The sequence below is a fragment of the Salmo trutta genome, chromosome 27 (assembly GCF_901001165.1).
Source record: "Salmo trutta chromosome 27, fSalTru1.1, whole genome shotgun sequence".
NCBI classification, from domain to species: Eukaryota; Metazoa; Chordata; class Actinopteri; order Salmoniformes; family Salmonidae; genus Salmo; species Salmo trutta.
Window position 1 is genome coordinate 9,824,799 of NC_042983.1, and position 21,835 is coordinate 9,846,633.

Here is a 21,835-nt window from a genome sequence, read left to right on the forward strand (position 1 = left end):
ACCTGCAGAGCTAAAAACTCCAGACAGCCACGACAGGGAGAACAAGAAACATTGCATTCAAATTTTATTTTTTAAGTGATACATCTACAGATTTCATGGCCTCGCATGACAAGCACTGTACTTGACAAAATGATTTTTCTCACCCTTTTTACAGCTATTAAGAGACTTTAAATTACAAATATTTTTGTACATTCGAGATATGTTTAGAAACTGACAAGAGGTGAGATATACGGCCCTCCTACGGGGCCTGTACTTCCCCTAACTCGGAGCACAATACAGTGAAGAGAAACAAATCACATTTTTAAATACAAACCAAAGCATCTGGGGCCATGACAACTCGGATGAACCTGACCCATGTTGAGTTGAAACAGGCTCCAAGATCTCTCCATGACCACTGCTGAACACAAGAACAGGACATTCTGATTTCCCTTCTCCTCGCCCGTCACACACAGGTGTCGGCGTGCGTTTTGGTAGTGGCATGGCACATTGAATGCAACGCGTTTAAAAGCCTTACAATATATATTATAAAAGGGAAAATTCACATGAGAATAAAAATCCTAAAAGCTTTTCTTGAATGATAAAACACAATAGAATAACTACATGTGGCGCGACGGGAGGAGTGTCAGACAAGCAGTTGTAGCCCCCAAAAATCTAGGGCTAAAACTAAGCACCGGTTCATTGAGTCACAAGTCCTAAAGAATCGAGTCAATCCTTAAAGGGTTGAGAGCGGGTGTTATAAAAGTAGTGTCAGTTCCTGCCATGGAGGAACAATTATGTACCAAAAAGGTGTTAAGACCATATAATACTCACAATCAAATTAATTCAGAAGAACCATCAGACATTACTACATGATCAATGTAGAGACACTGTAGGTCCACAGCTTTGCGCTACCACAGACAGTGAAAACTGTGTCATAGGGAGCGATAACTCATAGGATGGCAAAGAGCCACTAAAGAGAATGGAAATTCCGATAACATCAATCTTCACAGCGTCACACTGAATGACTCAATCCACTCCTCTTCAGGGTACTGCTTTCCTCAAACGGCTAGCAACTAAAACACAGAATTGGTGCCAATTTGGAGGCCAGCTTTCCCTAACGTTTACAACATTGGAGTCATTCGAACACATCTGCATCAAATCAACAGTAGATGGAGACATTGACACAGCTTTTGTCAAGAAACGCCCCAAATATTTCCTTTATGTAGCGTTGACAAGAAAAGCATAAATCACACTATGTGTCATTATTATTTCAACAGAGAAAACTTATCTAAAACATAAAATAATGAACACGAAGAAGCTTCAGTTCATTTTGGGACATATCTGTGGCGTTACCATTTGCTCCATGGGAAAGATTTCTCCACCATCTTGTCACGGAGGGCATTGAGAAGACGACACCACTGGTTGTTCTTCCCTTGTGTTTAGTATGTTTCTTCACCATGAAGAATTTCTTCCTTCCACATTCAGCACATCACTCTCAAAAATAGTAGGCCGCTCCCCACTCGATGTCCCAGAAAAGCTAACCAAATGGGGGCACCACACACCCAGGGTACTGGTGGCTGTCTTCAATACATACTGTCGGCCTATATCCCTTTTGAATCAGACTTTGGTTTTGCAGAATATCTACACCGAGTGTACAAAACATTAAGAACACCTGCTCTTTCCATTACATAAACTGACCAGGTGAATGCTATGATCCCTTATTGACGTCACTTGTACATCCACTTCAAATTAGTGTAGATGAAGGGGAGGAGACAGGTTAAAGAAAGATTTTTAAGCCTCGAGACAACAGAGACATGGATTGAACGGAGTATGGTAGTAGGTGCCAAGCACACCGGCTTGAGTGGGTCAAGAACTGCAACACTGCTGGGTTTTTTCATGCTCAACCGTTTCCTGTGTGTATCAACAATGGTCCACCACCCAAAGGACATCCAGCTAACTTGACACAACTGTGGGGAAGCATTGGGGTCAACATGGGCCTGCATCCCTGTGGAACGCTTTCAACACCTTGTAGAGTCCATGCCCCGACGAATTGAGGCTGCTTTGAGGGCAAAGGGGGTGCAACTCAATATTAGGAAGGTGTTTCTAATGTTTTGTACACACAGTGTACATATTATATACACCCCCCCAACTGACCTCAGTTAAACACACTGGTAGTAACTGTTGGTTAGTGACAGCTTGCAAACAACTATGCAGAACACCTAACACTAGAAAAACAAATCACCGTCCATTGATACATCACATCAAAGATCGTAGCAAACTAGGATCAATTCTTCCATAGTCTTTTTTCCCCCATTTTTTTGACAAATCATTTGGAAATTCTGGGCAGCTTCTCAAATGAAATCCTGTTCAACCTAACTATAAAATATAGGAGCAACAAGTTGATCCAAAGCAGCATAAATAGCATTCAGTGGTTTCAAGGTTTTTACCAAAGAAATTGGACAAAAGAACAAAACCGTTTTACTGAACTTCTGCTGGAGGTATAAAATAATCTTCCGCAATGGTGTCAAATCGTTCCCTTCATTATTTTCTCTCTACTAAACACATAATATACTTTAAATGGACAAACATGTATGAGAGCACACAAACTGTAGATATCTGTCAACTTCCCCTTGCAAAGCACATAAAATAACAATAGAAACACTTGAATTGACTAATAAAGGATAAGGTCTCCTTCACTAGCTACCTCAATCATCAACTCATATTTACAAAATTGTCTTTATCTTTGACATTTACCATAGTTATATGCTTATTTGAACATCTTAGAAATGTATGCCTTCATTCAATTGTAGCGTTACATAATATACCTAATATAATTAATTTAATAAATAAAAATCGGTTTTTGTTTATTTTCATGGTTGTACTCTGTGGTGGCTGAAACCATTCTCCCAGTGTGGTGGTGTCTTCCCTACCTATATGTCCTGTGCTTGTCCAACTATAGGCCAGCTGGGTGAAGAGTCACAATAGGACCGAGAGAGAGAAAAATAAAGAAAGATATAGAGAGAGGGAGAGAGAGAGAGAGAGAGAATGAGGGAGATAGAAAACAGAGAGAAGATAGTTTTGGTGTATGAGACAGGGCCATGGCCTGGGTCTGGTGGGGATGGGGGGGAGGGGGGTCACTCTCCGGGCCTAGTCTGTGCCATTCTTGGGGGCGTTTGGGTTGACTGGCTGCTGGCCATCCTTGCGTGGGGGCATCCTCTCGTTGACTTTGTCCAGGCTCTGCGCCTCCGCAAAGTCCTTGATCTTCCTCGTGGGAGAGAAGCCTTGAATAGCTGGAAGGAAGAAAAGAGAGGGAAAATTAGAAATCAAAAAGGAAAAAATGGTTTGAATGCTTCAACTTGAAATGTTTGTGAAAAATAGCTAGCCATCTCTTTTAAGGATCTTCAGGTAAAACCTGCAAAATTAACCCATTAGTTTTGCCTTTGTGTCAAATTGTATGTCCTTAGTAAACTCCAGTTTCTTATGCTTACAAATGCAGGTAATAGCTGACAGTCCTTAGACAAACAGTGCAGACATACAACAGCTGTACGTACAGTGAATACACAGTCCTAGTACTGTTGACAAAACCACAGAACAAGCTACAGTACAACACCTCACAGTGAATGTGGGACTTACTGTAAAATTCCAAGTGCCATGTAAAAACCACAAAGAAAACATGGGCAAACGAGAGATATACTGTAAGTAACTATTCAACAACAACAAAAAAATCAATAAGGCAAACATTTAGAATAAGAGGAAAATATGGACGTTTTACAGTTGACAATAGGAGAATGTGATCAATGAAACTGCACTCATAGAAAACAGATCTGCAATTTTAAATAACATCTTAAGTTAGTTGGTTTGTTAATGAGAAATGTATCATTGCAAGGCAAACATTAGTTGTAGTTGAAGGTGCACTACGCAGAAATCTGAAATTGCCAAAATTCAAATTGGTCGCCTAATTTCCGTGGCAAAACAAGCAAGTATATTGTAGAGAATCATTGTACCATCTAAACTGTTGTGAAATATCTCTTCCATAAACAAAAATATAGTATTTTCAGCTGATGTACAAAACTGAAGGTAAAACACGCAAAAAAACTAATCTGGAAGCCTAGATATAGGTCACCTAGAACAGATCTTCCGCTTCTTAGACTTGCTTTCAATGAGATTGACAGATCCATAACTCACATTTCTATGTGAATTTGGCCAACTTGCCCAAAAAGTTACATATTGCAGCTTTAATAGGTGGCTATAAACCAGGGGTCTCCCCAATCCGGCCCGCGGGTGGTTTGAGTAAAAAAATTACAATAATTTAACTACATTCATATAGTTTCTTGACCATGTCCAGCTCGCTAATAATCACCTAAATGAAAGTCAGACAGTCAGGGACCATCGGAAATTCTAAAATCCATGGCTAGAGGACTTTCTTCAGAAAATTTTGACAGAGAGGAAATAAACTTTCAGTGCGGCCCTCCGGAACCTCGTTGAAGACCGAATGTGGGCCCTGGGCCAAAATGAGTTAGACACCCCTGCTATTAAACATGCTCTGACATCATCAAAATATATTTGGACAGAAACCAAACTACGTATTACTACTCCAAATGTGTATGCGATCAAAGAGGGTATCTGAATGCTAGAACAGTAACATGCCAACAGAAGCAGACAGTGACAGAGTAGCAACAGCCAAGCAGCGTAACAGGATTAGACTCTGAATATATCCCTGGATAGCCAGGAGGAGGAGGGAGGTGCTCCCTAGGCTAGCAGAGTCTTAGCTGGCTTTGCTCAGGGACGAGCTGCCTTCAGCAGTGGCAAGGAATCTAGCTCTCACCCATGTGACCTCTGCCTACAGCTGTTTGTTAACAAGTCTCCTTTTTCTCAACATGTCACTGTTAGGCCAAATGCCTGACTCTCTGTATCGGTATCTATATCTGTAAAGACTGTGTTTAGGCTTTGCCCTCATGTTATCATGGTCAACAGTGTAATTAGGACCCAGGAACAATGTAACTATACAGTGCATGTTGAGGTTCAAGCTAAAGTCCTTCCTGCCAAATGGGAGTGCCCACTGTTTGGGCATTTGAGTCCTATCATGCATGTACAGTAGTAGCAGGAACTGGTAATGCAAGAGCAGCAATTTTGCAAAGTGAAGTACACCAATCCATGACAAAACTCACAAATCACACACACTGTGAATGTACAACAATAACAAAAGGAACATTTAAAAAGGGACAACAGGGGTGCATAAAGAATGAGGGCCCTGTTGGAAGGGTTAAAAGTAACAACACACTGAGGGAGGGATCCGGGGACCGCTTGCGTACCTTTTGCCTCCGCTGCCTCAGCGGCGGCTATGTAAATGTGAGTAGTGGTGAGAAGGAGAAAAGTGAGTCATCAATGCAGAGAACCAGAGATCATCAACCACAGAACAGACAGTCCGAATCATCCAAACAACCAATCATAGACGAGATCCCCCATTATCACCATCACAATCAGAGAAAACAGGCAGGCAGGAGAAAAACATCCCTGACAAACAGAGGACAGGAATAATAATAATAATAATAATATAATAGAATTAGGTCGTGCTTACAGTGTATTCAGAAAGTATTCAGACCCCTTGACTTTTTCCACATTTTGTTACGTTACAGCCTTATTCTAAAATTGATTGAATATTTTTTTCCCCCTCAATCTACACACACACACACACACACACACACACCAAAAACAGGATTTTAGAAAATTTTGTGCGTTCCATTTACACAAGTATTAAGACCCTTTACTCCGTACTTTGTTGAAGCACCTTTGACAGCGATTACAGCCGAGTCTTCTTGAGTATGACGCTGCAAGCTTGGCACACCTGTATTTGGTGATTTTTTCCAATTCTTCCCTGCAGATCCTCTCAAGCTGTCAGGTGTTTGATTGGGTTCAAGTCTGGGCAATTCAGAGACTTGTCCCGAAGCCACCCCTGCGTAGTCTTGGCTGTGTGCTTTGGGTCATTGTCCTGTTGGAAGGTGAACCTTCGCCCCAGTCTGAGGCCCTGAGCGCTCTGGAGCAGCTTTTAATCAAGGATCTCTGTACTTTGCTCCGTATATATATTTTCCTTGATCCTGACAAGTTTCTCAGTCTCTGTAGCTGAAACACATCCCCACAGCATGATGCTGGCACCATCATGCTTCACTGTAGGGATGGTGCCAGGTTTCCTAAAGACATGACGCTTGGCATTCAGGCCAATCTTGGTTTCATCAGACCAGAGAATCTTGTTTCTCATGGTCTGAGTCTTTAGGTGCCTTTTGGCAAACTCCAAGCGGGCTGTCATGTGCCTTTTACTGAGCAGTGGCTTCCGTCTGGCCACTGGCCAGTGCTGCAGAGATGGTTGTCCCTCAAAGGTTCTCCCATCTCCACAGAGGAACTCTGGAGCTCTGTCAGAGTGACCATTGGGTTCTTTGTCACCTCCCTGACCAAGGTCCTTCTCCCCTGATTCCTCAGTTTGGCCGAGCATGCAAGCTCTAGGAAGAGTCTTGGTGGTTCCAAATTTCTTCCATTTAAGAATGATGGAGGCCACTATGTTCTTGGGGACCTTCAATTCTGCAGAAATCTTTGGGAACCCTTCCCCAGATCTGTGCCTCGACACAATCCTGTCTCTGAGCTCTACGGACAATTCCTTCGACCTCATGGTTTGGTTTTTGCTCTGGCATGCACTGTCAACTGTAGTACCTTATATAGACAGGTGTGTGCCTGTCCAATCAATTGAATTTACCACAGATGGACTCCAATCAAGTTGTAAAAACATAAGGATGAACAATGGAAACAGGATGCACCTGAGATCAATTTCAAATCTCATAGCAAAGTGTCTGAATACTTATGTAAATAAGGTCTGTTTATTTGTAATACATTTGCAAAAATGTCTAGACCTGTTTTTGCTTTGTCATTATGGGGTGTTGTGTGTAGATTGAGGAGAAGGGAACTGATTTCCTGTGAAGTCAATAAAGGCACCTCACTACGTCTCACATTGTCATAATGAAGTGTATTCAGGCTCAGTTTTCAAAGGAACACATACATGTGATGAAGACCGATGAGAACTGTGGTGAGATGACAGCTTTAATCTTTCTATTCGAGTTGTTCTTAATGAGGTGCTTTGTTACTGGTGTCACTCACAGAATAACTGGTGGTGAATCTAGCTATAAGACCATCTTTCATTTGTTATAGTCATACAGGCAGCAGGTAGCCTAGCGGTTAGAGCTGGGGGGGGCAAAGTACGGCCTGCCGGGCACTTTAATCCGGCCCGCGAGACATTATTTAATAATTTTTTTGTCCCAATTTCGTGGTATCTTATTGGTAGATACAGTCTTGTCCCATCGCTGCAACTCCCATACGGACTCGGGAGAAGCGAAGGTCGAGAGCGGTGCGTCCTCTGAAACACGAACAAGCCAAGCCGTACTGCTTCTTGACACAATGCCCGCTTAACCCGGAAGTCAGCCGTACCAACGTGTCGGAGGAAACACCGTGCACCTGGCGACCGTGTCAGTGTGCATGCGCCCAGCCCGCCACAGGAGTCGCTAGAACGCGATGGGACAAGGAAATCTCTGCCTGCCAAACCCTCTCCTAACCCGGACGACAGTGGGCCAACTGTGCGCCGCCTCATGGGTCTCCCAGTCACGGCCAGATGTGACAGAGCCTAGGATCGAACTCTGGTCTTTAGTGATGCCTCAAGCACTGCGATGCAGTGCCTTAGACCGCTGTGCCACTCGGGTGGCCCCCGCAAATTGATTTAACAAACAATTAGTCCCTCAAAAAATGCGGCCCTCCGTTGAATTTCAAAATCAGTAACCGAAAAGTCGCTGGTTCTAATACCCAAGCTGACAAGGTGAACATTTTAAAAATGAAATACAAATAAATAAAAATTGGTTGATGTGCCCTTGAGCAAGGCATATTTCGATGCAGCTATCCGGTGTGTGTGACAATAAAACATCTTAGAAGGAGTGGAATAGAAATAGCTAGGCTAAGGCATTTCCCTTCTTAATTTGTCACGGCAGGTTTTTAAAGAGCACTGCAGTCAAAACTGGACAGCATACCCCTAAAATGTCACTAGAGTACTGCTAGGAAGCAGTGAAGAGAAACAACAAACAGGGGATGTAATGAACCAGAACACACATCTGACTGGAGGGGCTGACAGACACAAGGTGTGTCCCCTAAATGGCACCCTATTCTATATATAGTGCAATACCTTTGACCATTGCCTATAGGGCTCTGGTCAAAAGTCGTGCACTCTATTGTGAATAGGATGCCATTTGGGACGCATCCACAGACAATGGCATTCTGGTAAAGGTCACGTCATGTGGTTTCCGTCCGAATGCTCACAGCTCTAACTCTATTCGCTACACCACTGCCTCGACTGTGAGGAGACCAGCCCCCAACCCCGAGCATTCCCTTTTCTCCTCCCTGCTGACAGACCAGGTCCTCCTGCGCCATGTGTGTGTATTCCCCCAGCTGGCTGGGCTGGTTGACCTTTAGCTGGGCTGGTTGACCACATCAGTGACAGGCCACTTCGGTCCAGCCCCCCTCCAACCGCCCGCCCACAGCTCAGTCCCCCTCCCCTTCTAACCAACTAGTCTCGAAAACCTGACCCTAGGCAACACAGTGACTAGGGTCTGGTTTCAATGACTCTTTTGGCAAAGAAAAACTATGACACTGCCTTCGTTACTACTTTAACGGCTTTAATAAAATACTAAATAGTAGCTAGCAAGATGGAGAACAAAGAGGTAATTTTTTTACGAGTGAATTAAGTGGCTAGTTCGCATTAAATCAAATTTGTCACATGCGCTGAATACAACAGGTGTAGACCTTACAGTGAAATGCTTACTTATAAGCCCTTAACCAACAATGCAGTTTTATGAATATACCCTCAAAAAAGAAATAAGAATAACAAATAATTAATGAGCAGCAGTAAATAACAATTGCGGGGCTATATACAGGTGTACCGGTACAGAGTCAATGTGCGGGGGCACCGGTGTCGAGGTAATTGAGGTAATATGTACATGTAGGTAGAGTTATTAAAGTGACTATGCATAGATAATAACAGAGTAGCAGCAGCGTAGAAGAGGGGGTGGGGGGGCAATGCAAATAGTCTGGGTAGCCATTTGACTAGACGGCACATCAGCTACCTTAACTAAAACCACAACAAAGGTTTTGCCTGCAAACTTTGGTTTTGAATCGCGATGTTCTGGCATGTCTGCCTCGTGATTTGTCGGCAGAGTCCCTGTATTTTAGGCAGTGACGTAGTTCCTCTATGCCAAAAGAGTCCATCATTGAAACCATTCTCTGTTGCCTCAGGTCGGGTTTTCGAGACTACTACCTAAAGCGGAAGGCTGGCTTGACACAGAGCCCCAGACAGTCAAAGGCTGCGTCCCATACGTAGGCTTCAGTGGCAGTGATAGTTTCCCTCTCGACTGCATAATTTAAAAACGGACCGCAGAGGAGCAGGGTCTATGATTTGTTTTCCATAATGAAATGTAAAAATTGCAAAACGTTCAGTGAAGCGTACGTCCTTCAGTTTACCGTGCGGTTGGGCTAAGCCTGCGTTAGCGCAGGGAGAACGGCACAGTGTTAAATGGCACCCCAAGGCCCTCTGAGGGTAGGGAATGGTGGACAGGGGGAGAGGGGGGCATCAGAGAGATAGAGAAAGACAGAGACAGCAGGGTGGGGGAGGAAAGGGGAGTTTGAGGGGGTGAGAGACACGTACCGGTATGCAAGGTCTCTTTGCCCCCTGACAACACTCCTAGAGGCAGCGACCCAGTGGGGGTCAGTCCTTTGAGTGTCAGCACACTCTCACTCTCCTCCCTGAAGAAAGAGAGGGGAGAAAGAGAGGGAGTGAGAGACACAAACATCTTAGAGATCTAACAAAGCTTTCAGTAACTAAACAAGATCTTCATTGTAAAGGGTTTAAACACGGTTTCCCATGCTTGTTCAATGAACCATAAACAATTAATGAACATGCACCTGTGGAACAGTCGTTAAGACACTAACAGCTTACAGACGGTAGGCAATTAAGGTCACCGTTATGAAAACTTAGAACACAAAAGAAGCCTTCTACTGACTCTGAAAAACACCAAAAGAAAGATGCCCAGGGTCCCTGCTCATCTGCGTGAACGTGCCTTAGGCATGCTGTAAGGAGGCATGAGGACTGCAGATGTGGCCAGGGCAATAAATTGCAATGTCCGTACTGTGAGGCGCCTAAGACAGCGCTACAGGGAGACAGGACGGACAGCTGATCATCCTCGCAGTGGCAGATCACGTGTAACAACACCTGCACAGGATCGGTACATCCGAACATCACACCTGCGGGACAGGTACAGGATGGCAACAACAACTGACCGAGTTACACCAGGAACGCACAATCCCTCCATCCGTGCTCAGACTGTCCGCAATAGGCTGAGAGAGGCTGGACTGAGGGCTTGTAGGCAGGTCCTCACCAGACATCACCGGCAACAACGTTGCCTATGGGCACAAACCCACCGTCGCTGGACCAGACAGGATTGGCAAAAAGTGCTCTTCACAGACGAGTCGCGGTTTTGTCTCACCACGGGTGATGGTCGGATTTGCGTTTATCATCGAAGGAATGAGCGTTACACCGAGGCCTGAACTCTGGAGCGGGACCGATTTGGAGGAGGAGGGTCCGTCATGGTCTGGGGTGGTGTGTCACAGCATCATCGGACTGAGCTTGTTGTCATTGCAGGCAATCTCAACGCAGTGCGTTACAGGGAAAACATCCTCCTCCCTCATGTGGTACCCCTCCTGCAGGCTCATCCTGACATGACCCTCCAGCATGACAATGCCATCAGCCATACTGCTCGTTCTGTGTGTGATTTCCTGCAAGACAGGAATGTCAGTGTTCTTCCACGGCCAGCGAAGAGCCCGGATCTCAATCCCATTGAGCACATCTGGGACATGTTGGATTGGAGGGTGAGGGCTAGGGCCATTCCCCCCAGAAACGTCCAGGAACTTGCAGGTGCCTTGGTGGAAGAGTGGGGTAACATCTCACAGCAAGAACTGGCAAATCTGATGCAGTCCATGAGGAGGAGATGCGCTGCAGTACTTAATGCAGCTGGCGGCCACACCAGATACTGACTGTTACTTTTGATTTTATCCCACCCCCCTTTGTTCAGGGACACATTATTCCATTTCTGTTAGTCACATGTCTGTGGAACTTGTTCAGTTTATGTCTCAGTTGTTGAATCTTTTGTTCATACAAATATTTACACATGTTAAGTTTGCTGAAAATAAACGCAGTTGACAGTGAGAGGACGTTTCTTTTTTTGCTGAGTTTACATATGTTAAAACCCTCATCATTTTTGCTCATACAGAGCTGTAGCAGCTGCAGCATCCCATGATATCTCTGTATATGGGCCACTGTGAAAGACAGCCTGCTCTATATAGAAATAGGCCTACTTCTAGAACACACTTGAATTATAGGATCTCTGTGCTGATCTACATATCTCCCATTGCAGTTGTGTGGCAGGCTAATCAGAGACAGCATTAATCTGGAATCATGTCTAATGGCATTATGCAGCCTCACCGTGTGCTGCCTCGTGACTCACTGTTGCCTGCTCATTCATCCTTATGGAAAAGCAGCACTGTGTTTTCAAACAAAGTCATTGTGCACTTTCAAACTGACTTCACTCATTTCATAAACTAGACTCATTCTAGTCTCAACTAAAAATAGAGACTCCAGTCTATTCCCATCCCTCTCTGCTCCATTCACTCCAAGTCTGACTTTCCATTTTCAGTATGGTTGCGTCCAAAATGGCAACCTATTCCCTATATAGTGCACAACTTTTGACCAGAGCCCTATGGACCCTGGTCAAACACAGTGCACTATATAGGGAATGGTGTGCCATTCAGCTCAGCCTTTGTGCTGTCGTGTGTGATGACGAGACGGAGAGAGCGAAAGGCTTTTTCACCTGAGAACAGAGAAGACTCTGGCCATTTTCCCGATGGCTCGGATCTTGTTCCGGATCACCTCCTTGCGCACTGCTGGGATTCCACCATCTTCTCATAAAATACAACAATAAAATATTCTAAGCATTTGGTTGGCCATTATAATGCTTTCTACTGCTTGAAATAGTCTGAACATCAGAGCAGAGGAAGGTGAAGAAAAAAAAAATGAGAAAAGTAAGGGAACAGAGGGAAGAAAGGAGAGTAAAGAGGAGAAAAGGAAGGAAGTAGAGGGGAACAGAGGAGGAGGAGGAGGAAGCGGAGGGGAGAGGAGTAAAGGAGAGGAGGGTACAGTGGAATGTCGAGTTGAGCTCCGTCAGAGCTCTAGTGACTCCTGAGATGTTCTAGATGAACTCCAGACATGAGACTGTGTGTGTTTGTCTGACAGAGCTGTTATGACATGCTGTGGATGAACCAGCTGTAATGAAAAATGAAGCTACCAGCTTTACCTTCCTAACACTAGTGATAATGTGGGGTTAGGAGGGGTGCGGGGGTCTTAACGTGCCTCGTTAAATCCTGGCTGTTCCTCTTACCTTCACACAGGTCGTCTCCTTCTGACATGAGTTCATCATCTGAGCAGATGTTCAGCACATTCACCAGCATCTCTGTCACTGTGCGGAGAAGGGAGGTACCACCACAACTCAGTTAGCACCACCACCACCAAAACACTCTTTGCTACATCTTTTAGGGTGCAGATCTAGTACTGTTTTTTTTTGTAGTTGCATTTTTAGCACCAAAACACACCCCTCTCATGCTAGAATGTTCCAATGCTCATTCCTGGAATTCTACTGGCACATTCTTAACTCTGACGAAAGCACTGATATGGACAGGGAGCATATACATACCTTTCTCTCCAACAAAAGGCAGAGACCAGGTGAAGACGTCCATGAAGTTGGGCAGCCAGTAGGGGTGGGGAGAGCAGTTGAACTGCCGAATGTTCATCACATTGTTCTCATACTTTAATACAGCAGCTGGAAGTTGGCGTGAGATGTAAAGAACAAAAGAATGATCAAGTTAGCCATTCTGACTAACAGACTAAATGTATCACTGGCAAAAAAATACCAGCCAATTGTTGTCCTATTTTGGGGACAGCCCAAGTGGACCTGGAGGGGCAGAAAGGTCAGAGAAGGGACCGGAATCAAAATCCCAGATTTGTGAAACCTGACCCTGTGGTTGTATGCCAGCCAGCAGACAACAGCTATAGACCCATTTCCCGGCCCCGTCATGAATAGTCGTCCACACGTGTGCATCAGAAAGTTTGTTTACATGGAAGAGGATACGATCACATGCAACTTCAAATTCAGTTTGTGCAAGTTAACGCGTAGTCAGATGGTTATCATCTACAACATCGCGGATGTCTTCAAAAGGGTTGATTACCTAGCAAGCCAGCAACGCAAAGTCAAATATCACAAATAGAGCTAAATAGCTATAGCCACCAGTCTTGCATGTTTTCATTGTCTTCACTCAATCACTGGAAGTTTGTCAAGGTCCCGACATCAACGTTAGCTATCCTGTTACAGAGATTTCTGATGTAGGGATACGCGGCTCACTCGAACGTGACGTTTGATGGTAAACAGAAAATGGCTCTTTACAACAGCACAAAGGCACGTACTACACTATGCATATAACACATCACAGTCTTGATATAAAGAGTACACAAACCTTTGTTGTTGTATACATCTAGGTAATTTGGTGCCGAGAAGATTGTAATTAATGAAGGAAAGCCTGTAGTCTGGCTTTTTCTGTACATCCGATACCTGGGATGAGAGACAAAATTACCTTAGTTTGAGAAATAAAAATGGTGAAGAGAGCCACATTTCTTTTGTAAGGCCATACAAATGTAATGCACTGTACAACAGATGCGCTGCTTCACATTTCTCAAAATAGTAAAAAAAAACGAAATATAATTGAGCGATTCATTTAATTAATTAATATGAATCGATTCTTTTAAACAATTCATTTTGAGAAATTGAATGATTTGCTTTGCCATTGTAATAGTTAGGGTGCTTTTCAATCGAGGTGAATCAAATCATTTGTGAATCGCAAACGGTAAAAGGAAAACATGTTAGCTGTAGCCTTACAGATTGTTGTCGCTGCAAAAAACGTATTTTGTAGATACTTTAAGTTGATTTGGACATTTATGGAACATTGCACCAATAGATGCCAGAAGTCAACCTGAGGTAAACACTTCTTAAGGTAAGATACAGTATATATAGGGCCCTATAAAATCTGCAATATGGAAAAGCATGCCAAAACAGTAAATTCTAAAGGTCATCCTTAAAAAAACAAAAAAACATGCCAATTAAATGTAGGCCTACCTTGCAGAACGATATCATGATGCTTGGTATCAAATCGGGTGTGCAATAGCCTGTATTTCTGCTAATAGTAACACAATGGTCTCTTGCTAGAAGGCAGTTCAATTATTTTTTATTTAACCTTTATTTAACTAGGCAAGTCAGTTAAGAACAAATTCTTGTTTACAATGACGGCGTAGGAACAGTGGGTTAACTGCCTTGTTCAGGGGCAGAAGGACAGATTTTTACCTTGTCAGCTCGGGGATTCGATCTAGCAACCTTTCAGTTACTGGCCCAACCCTCTAACCACTAGGCTACCTGCGTGGTTAGGGGAACTACTACAGAATAACTACATTCTCTGAAGGTGTGCGCTTGCTTCAGCCGTCTTATTTGTATGGTAGCGGGAGACGTGTAGAATTCAAGCTAAATAGCTCAAGCAGAAACTGAAGCAGTTCAGTATAGTAAGAATAAGTCTGATTAGTAGACTGCTATCAGCAGCACATCAATTATTAAAAATGGTAGATCTATGCATCTGTGACTAAAACTGGGTTAGTGGATCTGTCATTCCAAAACCATTATACTATCATGATCCTCGCTATATGAGCAGCGTTACATTCCCACCAAGAGGGTTTACCCTCTGGCCTTTCACACCAGTGACCCGGTTTTGATTCCCTGCCACGCCGTTTGCTACATTGGTGGCAGAAGTGGGAAGGCGGCCGTGAGGGTATCGGAACGCGCCGCCAGGACGTACTAGGGTGCCGAGTAGTCAAAGCGCAGGGACGTGCCTCCCGTTCGGAAAGGGCACTGTAGCGATGCTCGCTACATGAGCCACTTTATAATTCCCATCCTATTGGTGCGATGTGTAGGGTGTTTGCCTTTCACAGCAACAACCCATGTTCTATTCCCTGTCCCTCCATTCACTACAATACCAAAAAGCTAAAATCTCTTGAGGTCGCTAGGTGTTGTCCCAAGATTGTTTAATATTATTACAAGGGGTAGAACTTATTTTTTGTATTAATATATATATTTTTTCGCCTCACTTTAAAAAATGTTTTAATCCGTTATACGGTTAAATGTATTACTCTGTAAACAGTGAAACTTACCCTGCATCCTGTGCTTCGTGTGCTCTTATTACCGACAGCAAGTTATTATTTATCAAAAAGTCACATACTGCCGGGTAACTGCAAGGCAAGAGAGAGAGAAAAACAGTCAATCAGTGGCGTGAGGTTAAAGCTGGACCTCACAGAGTCAGTCTGGCAACCACGTAGTGTGAGATATGACCGAAATTCATTGAGGAACAGCGTGTGGCCATTAGAAGCATTTTCTGGCTGTTCTTTACTTTTGGAAATACATTTGGAATTCCTGTCAGTCTCTTGCCCTCTGGCCTGGGAGGTAGGGAGGGTTTAATTGAACCACTGAGGCCAGAGCAGAACAGTGCCAAGGAGGGCTGTGGTATTTATGGACTCTTATAGCTGCTCCAGAGGCAGCCAGTAGGCCACAGCCACAGGAGAGCAGACTTGATGTGAATCCCAAATGGCACCCTATTCCCTAAACAGTGCACTTCCTTGATCAGAGCTCTATGGGCCATAGCCAAAGGTAGTGCACTATATAGGCAATAAGGTGCCATTTGGGAAGCAGCCCATCTATGTGGCTGACTGGCTTTTACTTGGGTTTCTACAATGACCCCACCAGCCTACTCCACCTCTCATCAAAGACTGCTCAGGCAATTAGCCGGACACCTGCATTTAGTTAGCGTGGCAAAAACTCATCGACAGCGGAACGAGATATACAGTGCATTCGGAAAGTATTCAGACCCATTCACTTTTGTTACATTACAGCCTTATTCTAAAATGGACTAAATACTATTTTTCCCCTCATCAATCTACACACAATACCGCATAATGACAAACCAAAAAGTAAAAAAAAAACTGAAATACCTTCTTTACATAAGTATTCAGACCCTCGCTATGAGACTCGGAATTGAGCTCAGGTGTATCCTGTTTCCAATGATCATCCTTGAGATGTTTCTACAACTTGATTGGAGTCCACCTGTGATAAATTCAATTGATTGGACAAGATGTGGAAAGGCACACTTCCTGTCTATATAAGACAGACAGTGCACTTGACAGACAGTGCACATCAAAGCAAAAACCAAGCCATGAGGTCGAAGGAATTGTCTGTAGAGCTTTGAGACAGGATTGTGTCGAGGCACAGATCTGGGGAAGGGCACCAAAACATTTCTGCAGTATTGAAGGTCCCCAAGAACATAGAGGCCTCCATCATTCTTAAATGGAAGAAGCTTGGAACCTTCAAGACTCTTCCTAGAGCTGGACGCCAGGCTAAACTGAGCAATTGGGGAAGAAGGGCCTTGGTCAGGGAGGTGACCAAGAACCCCATGGTGACTCTGACAGAGCTCCTTCCAGAAGGACGACCATCTCTGCAGCACTCCACCAATCAGGCCTTTATGGTAGTGGCCAGACGGAAGCCACTCCTCAGTAAAAGGCACAGGACAGCTGACTTGGAGTTTGCCAAAAGGCACCTACAGGACTCAGACCATGGAAAACAAGATTATTTGGTCTGATGAAACCAAGCATCACGTCTAGAGAAAACCAGGTACCGCTCATCACCTCACCAATACCATCCCTACGGTGAAGCATGGTCGTGGCAGCATCATGCTGTGAGGATGTTTTACAGCGACAGGAAGACTAATCAGGATCAAGGGAAAGATGATCAAGGCAAAGTACAGAGAGAACCTTGATGAAAACCTGCTCCAGAGTGCTCAGGACCTCAGACTGGGTTGACAGTTCACCTTCCAACAGAACAACAACCCTAAGCACACAGCCAAGACAACACAGGAGTGGCTTCGGGACAAGTCTCTGAATGTCCTTGAGTGGCCCAGCCAGAGCCCGGACTTGAACCTGCTCGAACATCTCTGGAGAGACCTGAAAATAGCTGTGCAGTGACGCTCCCCAGCCAACCTGACAGAGCTTGAGAGGATCTGCAGAGATGAAGGGAAGAAACTCTCCAAATACAGGTGTGACAAGCTTGTAGCGTCATACCAAAGAAGACTTGAGGCTGTAATCATTGCCAAAGGTGCTTCAACAAAGTACTGAGTAAAGGGTCCGAATACTTATGTAAATGTGATATCAGTTTTTCATTTTAAATACATTTGAAAATAATTCTAAAAACCAGTTTTTGCTTTGTCATTATGGGGTATTGTGCGTAGATTGAGTAATTTTTTAAATCAATTTTAGAATAAGGCAGTAACAAAATGTGGAAAAACTTTCTGAATGCTAGTACAGCTAGGGAGGCAATGGACTGGCGCTTCCTAGGGTAAATAACTTACAGTATACTCCCAAACTGGACAGTGCAGGGGCCTATACTTCAACTAACTAAAACACAGCTGTATCCCTGGTGGGTCTCCAGTAGCTCTTCAAGTAGCAAACCGTATTATTTTCAACTTATGGCCAGTATTATTGGCCATATAAGTTTCTTAGGTAGCTGAAACTTGATATAGAGCAGGTAGCATACCTGAAAAAGTAGGAGCAGCCTCGAACAGAGTTGTGGTTGAAGTGTTCTGCTGTCTTCTCACTGCCGTAGTCCTCTCCTGGGTCAGCCCAGATCAGGTCACACATAGGGCCGAATGCTGGAGGCTCCTTAAACCTGTCTAACTGGAGCGCAGACACACACGAACAGCACCGCGAGTCAAAGAAAGTTGATTGATCACAGATTTTTTTTATTATCTACTAAACTCAAATAAAGAAACATCCTCTCACTGTTAACTGTGTTTATTTTCAGCAAACCTAACGTGTAAATATTTGTATGAACATAACAAGATTCAACAACGGAGACAAACTGAACAAGTTCCACAGACGTGACTAACAGACATGGAATAATGTGTCCCTGAACAAAGGGGGGGTGGGGGTCAAAATCAAAAGTAACAGTCAGTATCTGGTGTGGCCACCAGCTGCATTAAGTACTGCAGTGCATCTCCTCCTCATGGACTGCGCCAGATTTGCCAGTCCTTGCTGTGAGATGTTACCCCACTCTTCCACCAAGGCACCTGCAAGTTCCCGGACATTTCTGCGGGGGAATGGCCCTAGCCCTCACCCTCCGATCCTACAAGTCCCAGATGTGCTCAATGGGATTGAGATCCGGGCTCCTCGCTGGCCATGGCAGAACACTGACATTCCTGTCTTGCAGGAAATCACACACAGAAAGAGCAGTATGGCATTGTCAAGCCTGCAGGAAGGGTACCACATGAGGGAGGAGGATGTCTTCCCTGTAATGCACAGCGTTGTGATTGCCTGCAATGATAAGCTCAGTCCGATGATGCTGTGACACCGCCCCAGACCATGATGGACCCTCCACCTCCAAATCGATCCCGCGCCAAAGTACAGACCTCGGTGTAACGCTCATTCCTTCGACGATAAACGTGAATCCGACCCTCACCCCTGGTGAGACAAAACCGTGACTCGTCTGTGAAGAGCACTTTTTGCCAGTCCTGTCTGGTCCAGCGACGGTGGGTTTGTGCCCATAGACGACGTTGTTGCCAGTAATGTCTGGTGAGGACCTGCCTTACATCAGGCCTACAAGCCCTCAGTCCAGCCTCTCTCAGCCTATTGTGGACAGTCTGAGCACTGATGGAGGGATTGTGGTTCCTGGTGTAACTCGGGCAGTTGTTGTTGCCATCCTGTACCTATCCCACAGGTGTGATGTTCGGAGGTACCGATCCTGTGTAGGTGTTGTTACACATGGCCTGCCACGACGATGATGATCAGCTGTCTGTCCTGTCTCTCTGTAGCGCTGTCTTAGGCGTCTCACAGTATGGACATTGCAATTTATTGCCCTGGCCACATCTGCAGTCCTCATGCCTCCTTGCAGCATGCCTAAGGCACGTTCACGCAGATGAACAGGGACCCTGGGCATCTTTCATTTGGCGTTTTTCACAGTCAGTAGAAAGGCCTCTTCAGTGTCCTAAGTTTTCATAACTGTGACCTTAATTGCCTACCATCTGTAAGCTGTTAGTGTCTTAACAATGTTCCACAGGTGCATGTTCATTAATGATGTATGGTTCATTAAGCAAGCATGGGAAACAGTGTTTAAACCCTTTACAATGAAGATCTATGAAGTTAGTTGGATTTTTACAAATTATCTTTGAAAGACAGGGTCCTGAAAAAGGGCCGTTTCTTTTTTTGCTGAGTTTAAATTCATCCAAACTTAGTTTGTAGTCAAACACGGACTTACTTTCCTAATGTCGTCTAGGCAGTTGATTTCTGGTGAGAGCCCACCATGTACACACAGGAACTGTTGGTTGAGGAGAGCAGCGAGTGGCAGGCAGTCAAAGGCTTCCATGCAGGCATCGTACACGCGCTCTGAGTACTTGATCTTACCTAAACATGGAACAGGGGATTCACATAAGATATGGTTCACTATCACTTTCAGAGAGCATCTACTTGCGCTTGCTAAACTCTTGATTAAATGAGGCAGTACCACTTCAATTGTAACCAAGGTCAAACTAAGCTTCACTACATGCCAGGTTTTTTCTGCATTAGTAAAAGTGTAAAAAAATATATATATATATTTAATACATTTTCGGGATTGGAAAACAATTTCAGTGTAAACTTTATGACTAAAATCATATATAAAGTATGTATAAAAGATAATGGACATAGATAGTGTCAATACATTAGGAACACCTTTCTAATATTACAATTTTTTGCCCATAGAAGAGCCTCAATTCGTTGGGCATGGACTCTACAAGGTGTCGAAAGCGTTCCACAGGGATGCTGGCCCTGACTCCAATGCTTTCCACAGACGTGTCAAGTTGGCTGGATGTCCTTTGGCTGGTGGACCATTCTTGACACACAGGAAACTGTTGAGCGTGAAAAACACAGCAGCATTGCGGTTCTTCACAAACTCAAACCGGTGCGCCTGAATTCAGAATTATTGATTTTTGTTATAATGTTTAAGCATTGAATTGCAGAAAAAAATTGCTTTAAAACTGCAACATTTTCTCTCAGCTCCATGGCAAAATGTGTAGAATTGCAAAAAAATTCTTTAAAACACAGAAATTCTCTCCACAGCCAAGATGGGGGCCTCAATAATTGGGGCTGACCGCGGCCAATTGCCCCGACCCACCACCTAAGCCACTTTTTGATCCAGTAAAACCATGCATGCCAAAATAACTGCTAGGGAATCATCTCAATTAGCTATAGCCTGGGTTTTCAGAGGGTGTTGTGGTTTGTGGCTCCCACATCCGTCATTTGGGCCTGGTAACCTATATGTTTTCAACCACTACCTCCACAGTTACTAGCTACTCCGCAGGGGATGTCGTGTCCTCCTAAGTGATTGCTTAAGCTTCTTTTAATTCAGGCCTAATAGACAACTTTTATCAGATTGTGTAACTTGTCTTTCACAACACTGACCAGATGAAAGCCCCACCCGAGAAATCAGGAGCGCGATACGTTTTCTTGGGCCCAAAACCACAGCCCGCCTTAGAGCATGGAACGTCCGCACCATGTCTGACACTTCAAAAGACAAGATAATCCATCCACCTGACAGGTGTGGCATATCAATAAACTGAATAAACAACATGATCATTACACAGGTGCACCTTGTGCTAAGGACAATAAAAAGGCCACTCCGAAATGTGCAGTTTTGTCACACAACACAATGCCACAGATTGGCATGCTGACTGCAGGAATGTCCACAAGAGCAGTTGCCAGAGAATTGAATGTTAATTTCTTTACCAAAAGTCGCCTCCAACGTCATTTTAGAGAATTTGGTCCAACCCGCCTCACAACCGCAGACGACGTGTAACCTCCACATCCGGCTTCTTCACCTGCAGGATCGTCTGAGACCAGTCACCCAGACGGCCGATGAAACCGAGGAGTATTTCTGTCTGTAATAAAGCCCTTTTGTGGGGGAAAAACGTATTCTGATTGGCTGTGCCGGGCTCCCACCCATGGCTGCACCCCTGCCCAGTCGTGTGAAATCCATAGATTAGGACCTAATGAATTTATTTAAAATTGATTGATTTTCTTATATGAACTGTAACTCAGTAAAATCATAGAAATTGTTGCGTTTATATTTTTATTCAGTATAGATGAGAAGGCTGGGCAAAAAACTGCTGAGCGCAAAATCCCCCAGGCTGATTGTGCGAGCACAGCAACAATACAAGACCATGGACAAAGATGTAAAATGAGTGGTTGAAGGGATAAGAGAGCCTTTGTCCAGGAATTGGCCTGTAAGGCAGAACAAGCTGCAGTAAGAGGAGAACTAAGCACTGTATATAAGATCACAAGACAGCTCTGTGGCCAAGTTAGCAACCACACAATGCCAGTCAAAGACAAGGTAAAATGTTAACAACCAAACAGGAACAAACTGCAAGATGGGTCCAGCACTTTGAAGAGGTCCTCAACTGGCCAAAGCCTAATGATCCAGCAGACCCACCACCCTCGGATGAGATTGATGGGAAAGACACCGACCCACCAGTTGAAGCAGAGGTCCAAGCAGCCATCAAGGCTATGAAGAGTGGCAAAGCACCAGGGATTCTCTCAGCAGGCTGAGCTACTTAAAGC

General features: G+C 44.4%; 1 protein-coding gene across 5 annotated transcripts in view; it reads right to left on the reverse strand.

The window, feature by feature from the left end:
- Window positions 1–2,292: 2,292 nt before the first annotated feature.
- The window catches only part of LOC115164273 (serine/threonine-protein phosphatase 2B catalytic subunit gamma isoform), a 69,678-nt gene continuing 50,135 nt past the window's right edge, over window positions 2,293–21,835 (reverse strand). Inside the window, exons 5-14 of one of the 5 annotated variants that reach the window (XM_029716578.1) lie at window positions 19,500–19,645; window positions 17,784–17,923; window positions 15,356–15,433; window positions 13,621–13,715; window positions 12,804–12,929; window positions 12,492–12,569; window positions 11,925–12,012; window positions 9,707–9,804; window positions 5,292–5,318; window positions 2,293–3,269 (exon numbers count right to left, since the gene is read on the reverse strand). In XM_029716578.1, coding sequence (XP_029572438.1) covers window positions 3,127–3,269; window positions 5,292–5,318; window positions 9,707–9,804; window positions 11,925–12,012; window positions 12,492–12,569; window positions 12,804–12,929; window positions 13,621–13,715; window positions 15,356–15,433; window positions 17,784–17,923; window positions 19,500–19,645 — 1,019 coding nt within the window. In that variant the 3' untranslated portion in view covers window positions 2,293–3,126. Of the gene's footprint in view, window positions 3,270–5,291; window positions 5,319–9,706; window positions 9,805–11,924; window positions 12,016–12,491; window positions 12,570–12,803; window positions 12,930–13,620; window positions 13,716–15,355; window positions 15,434–17,783; window positions 17,924–19,499; window positions 19,646–21,835 lie in introns of all 5 variants that reach the window. The other 4 variants (XM_029716580.1, XM_029716577.1, XM_029716582.1 and 1 more) reach the window with 4 other exon arrangements.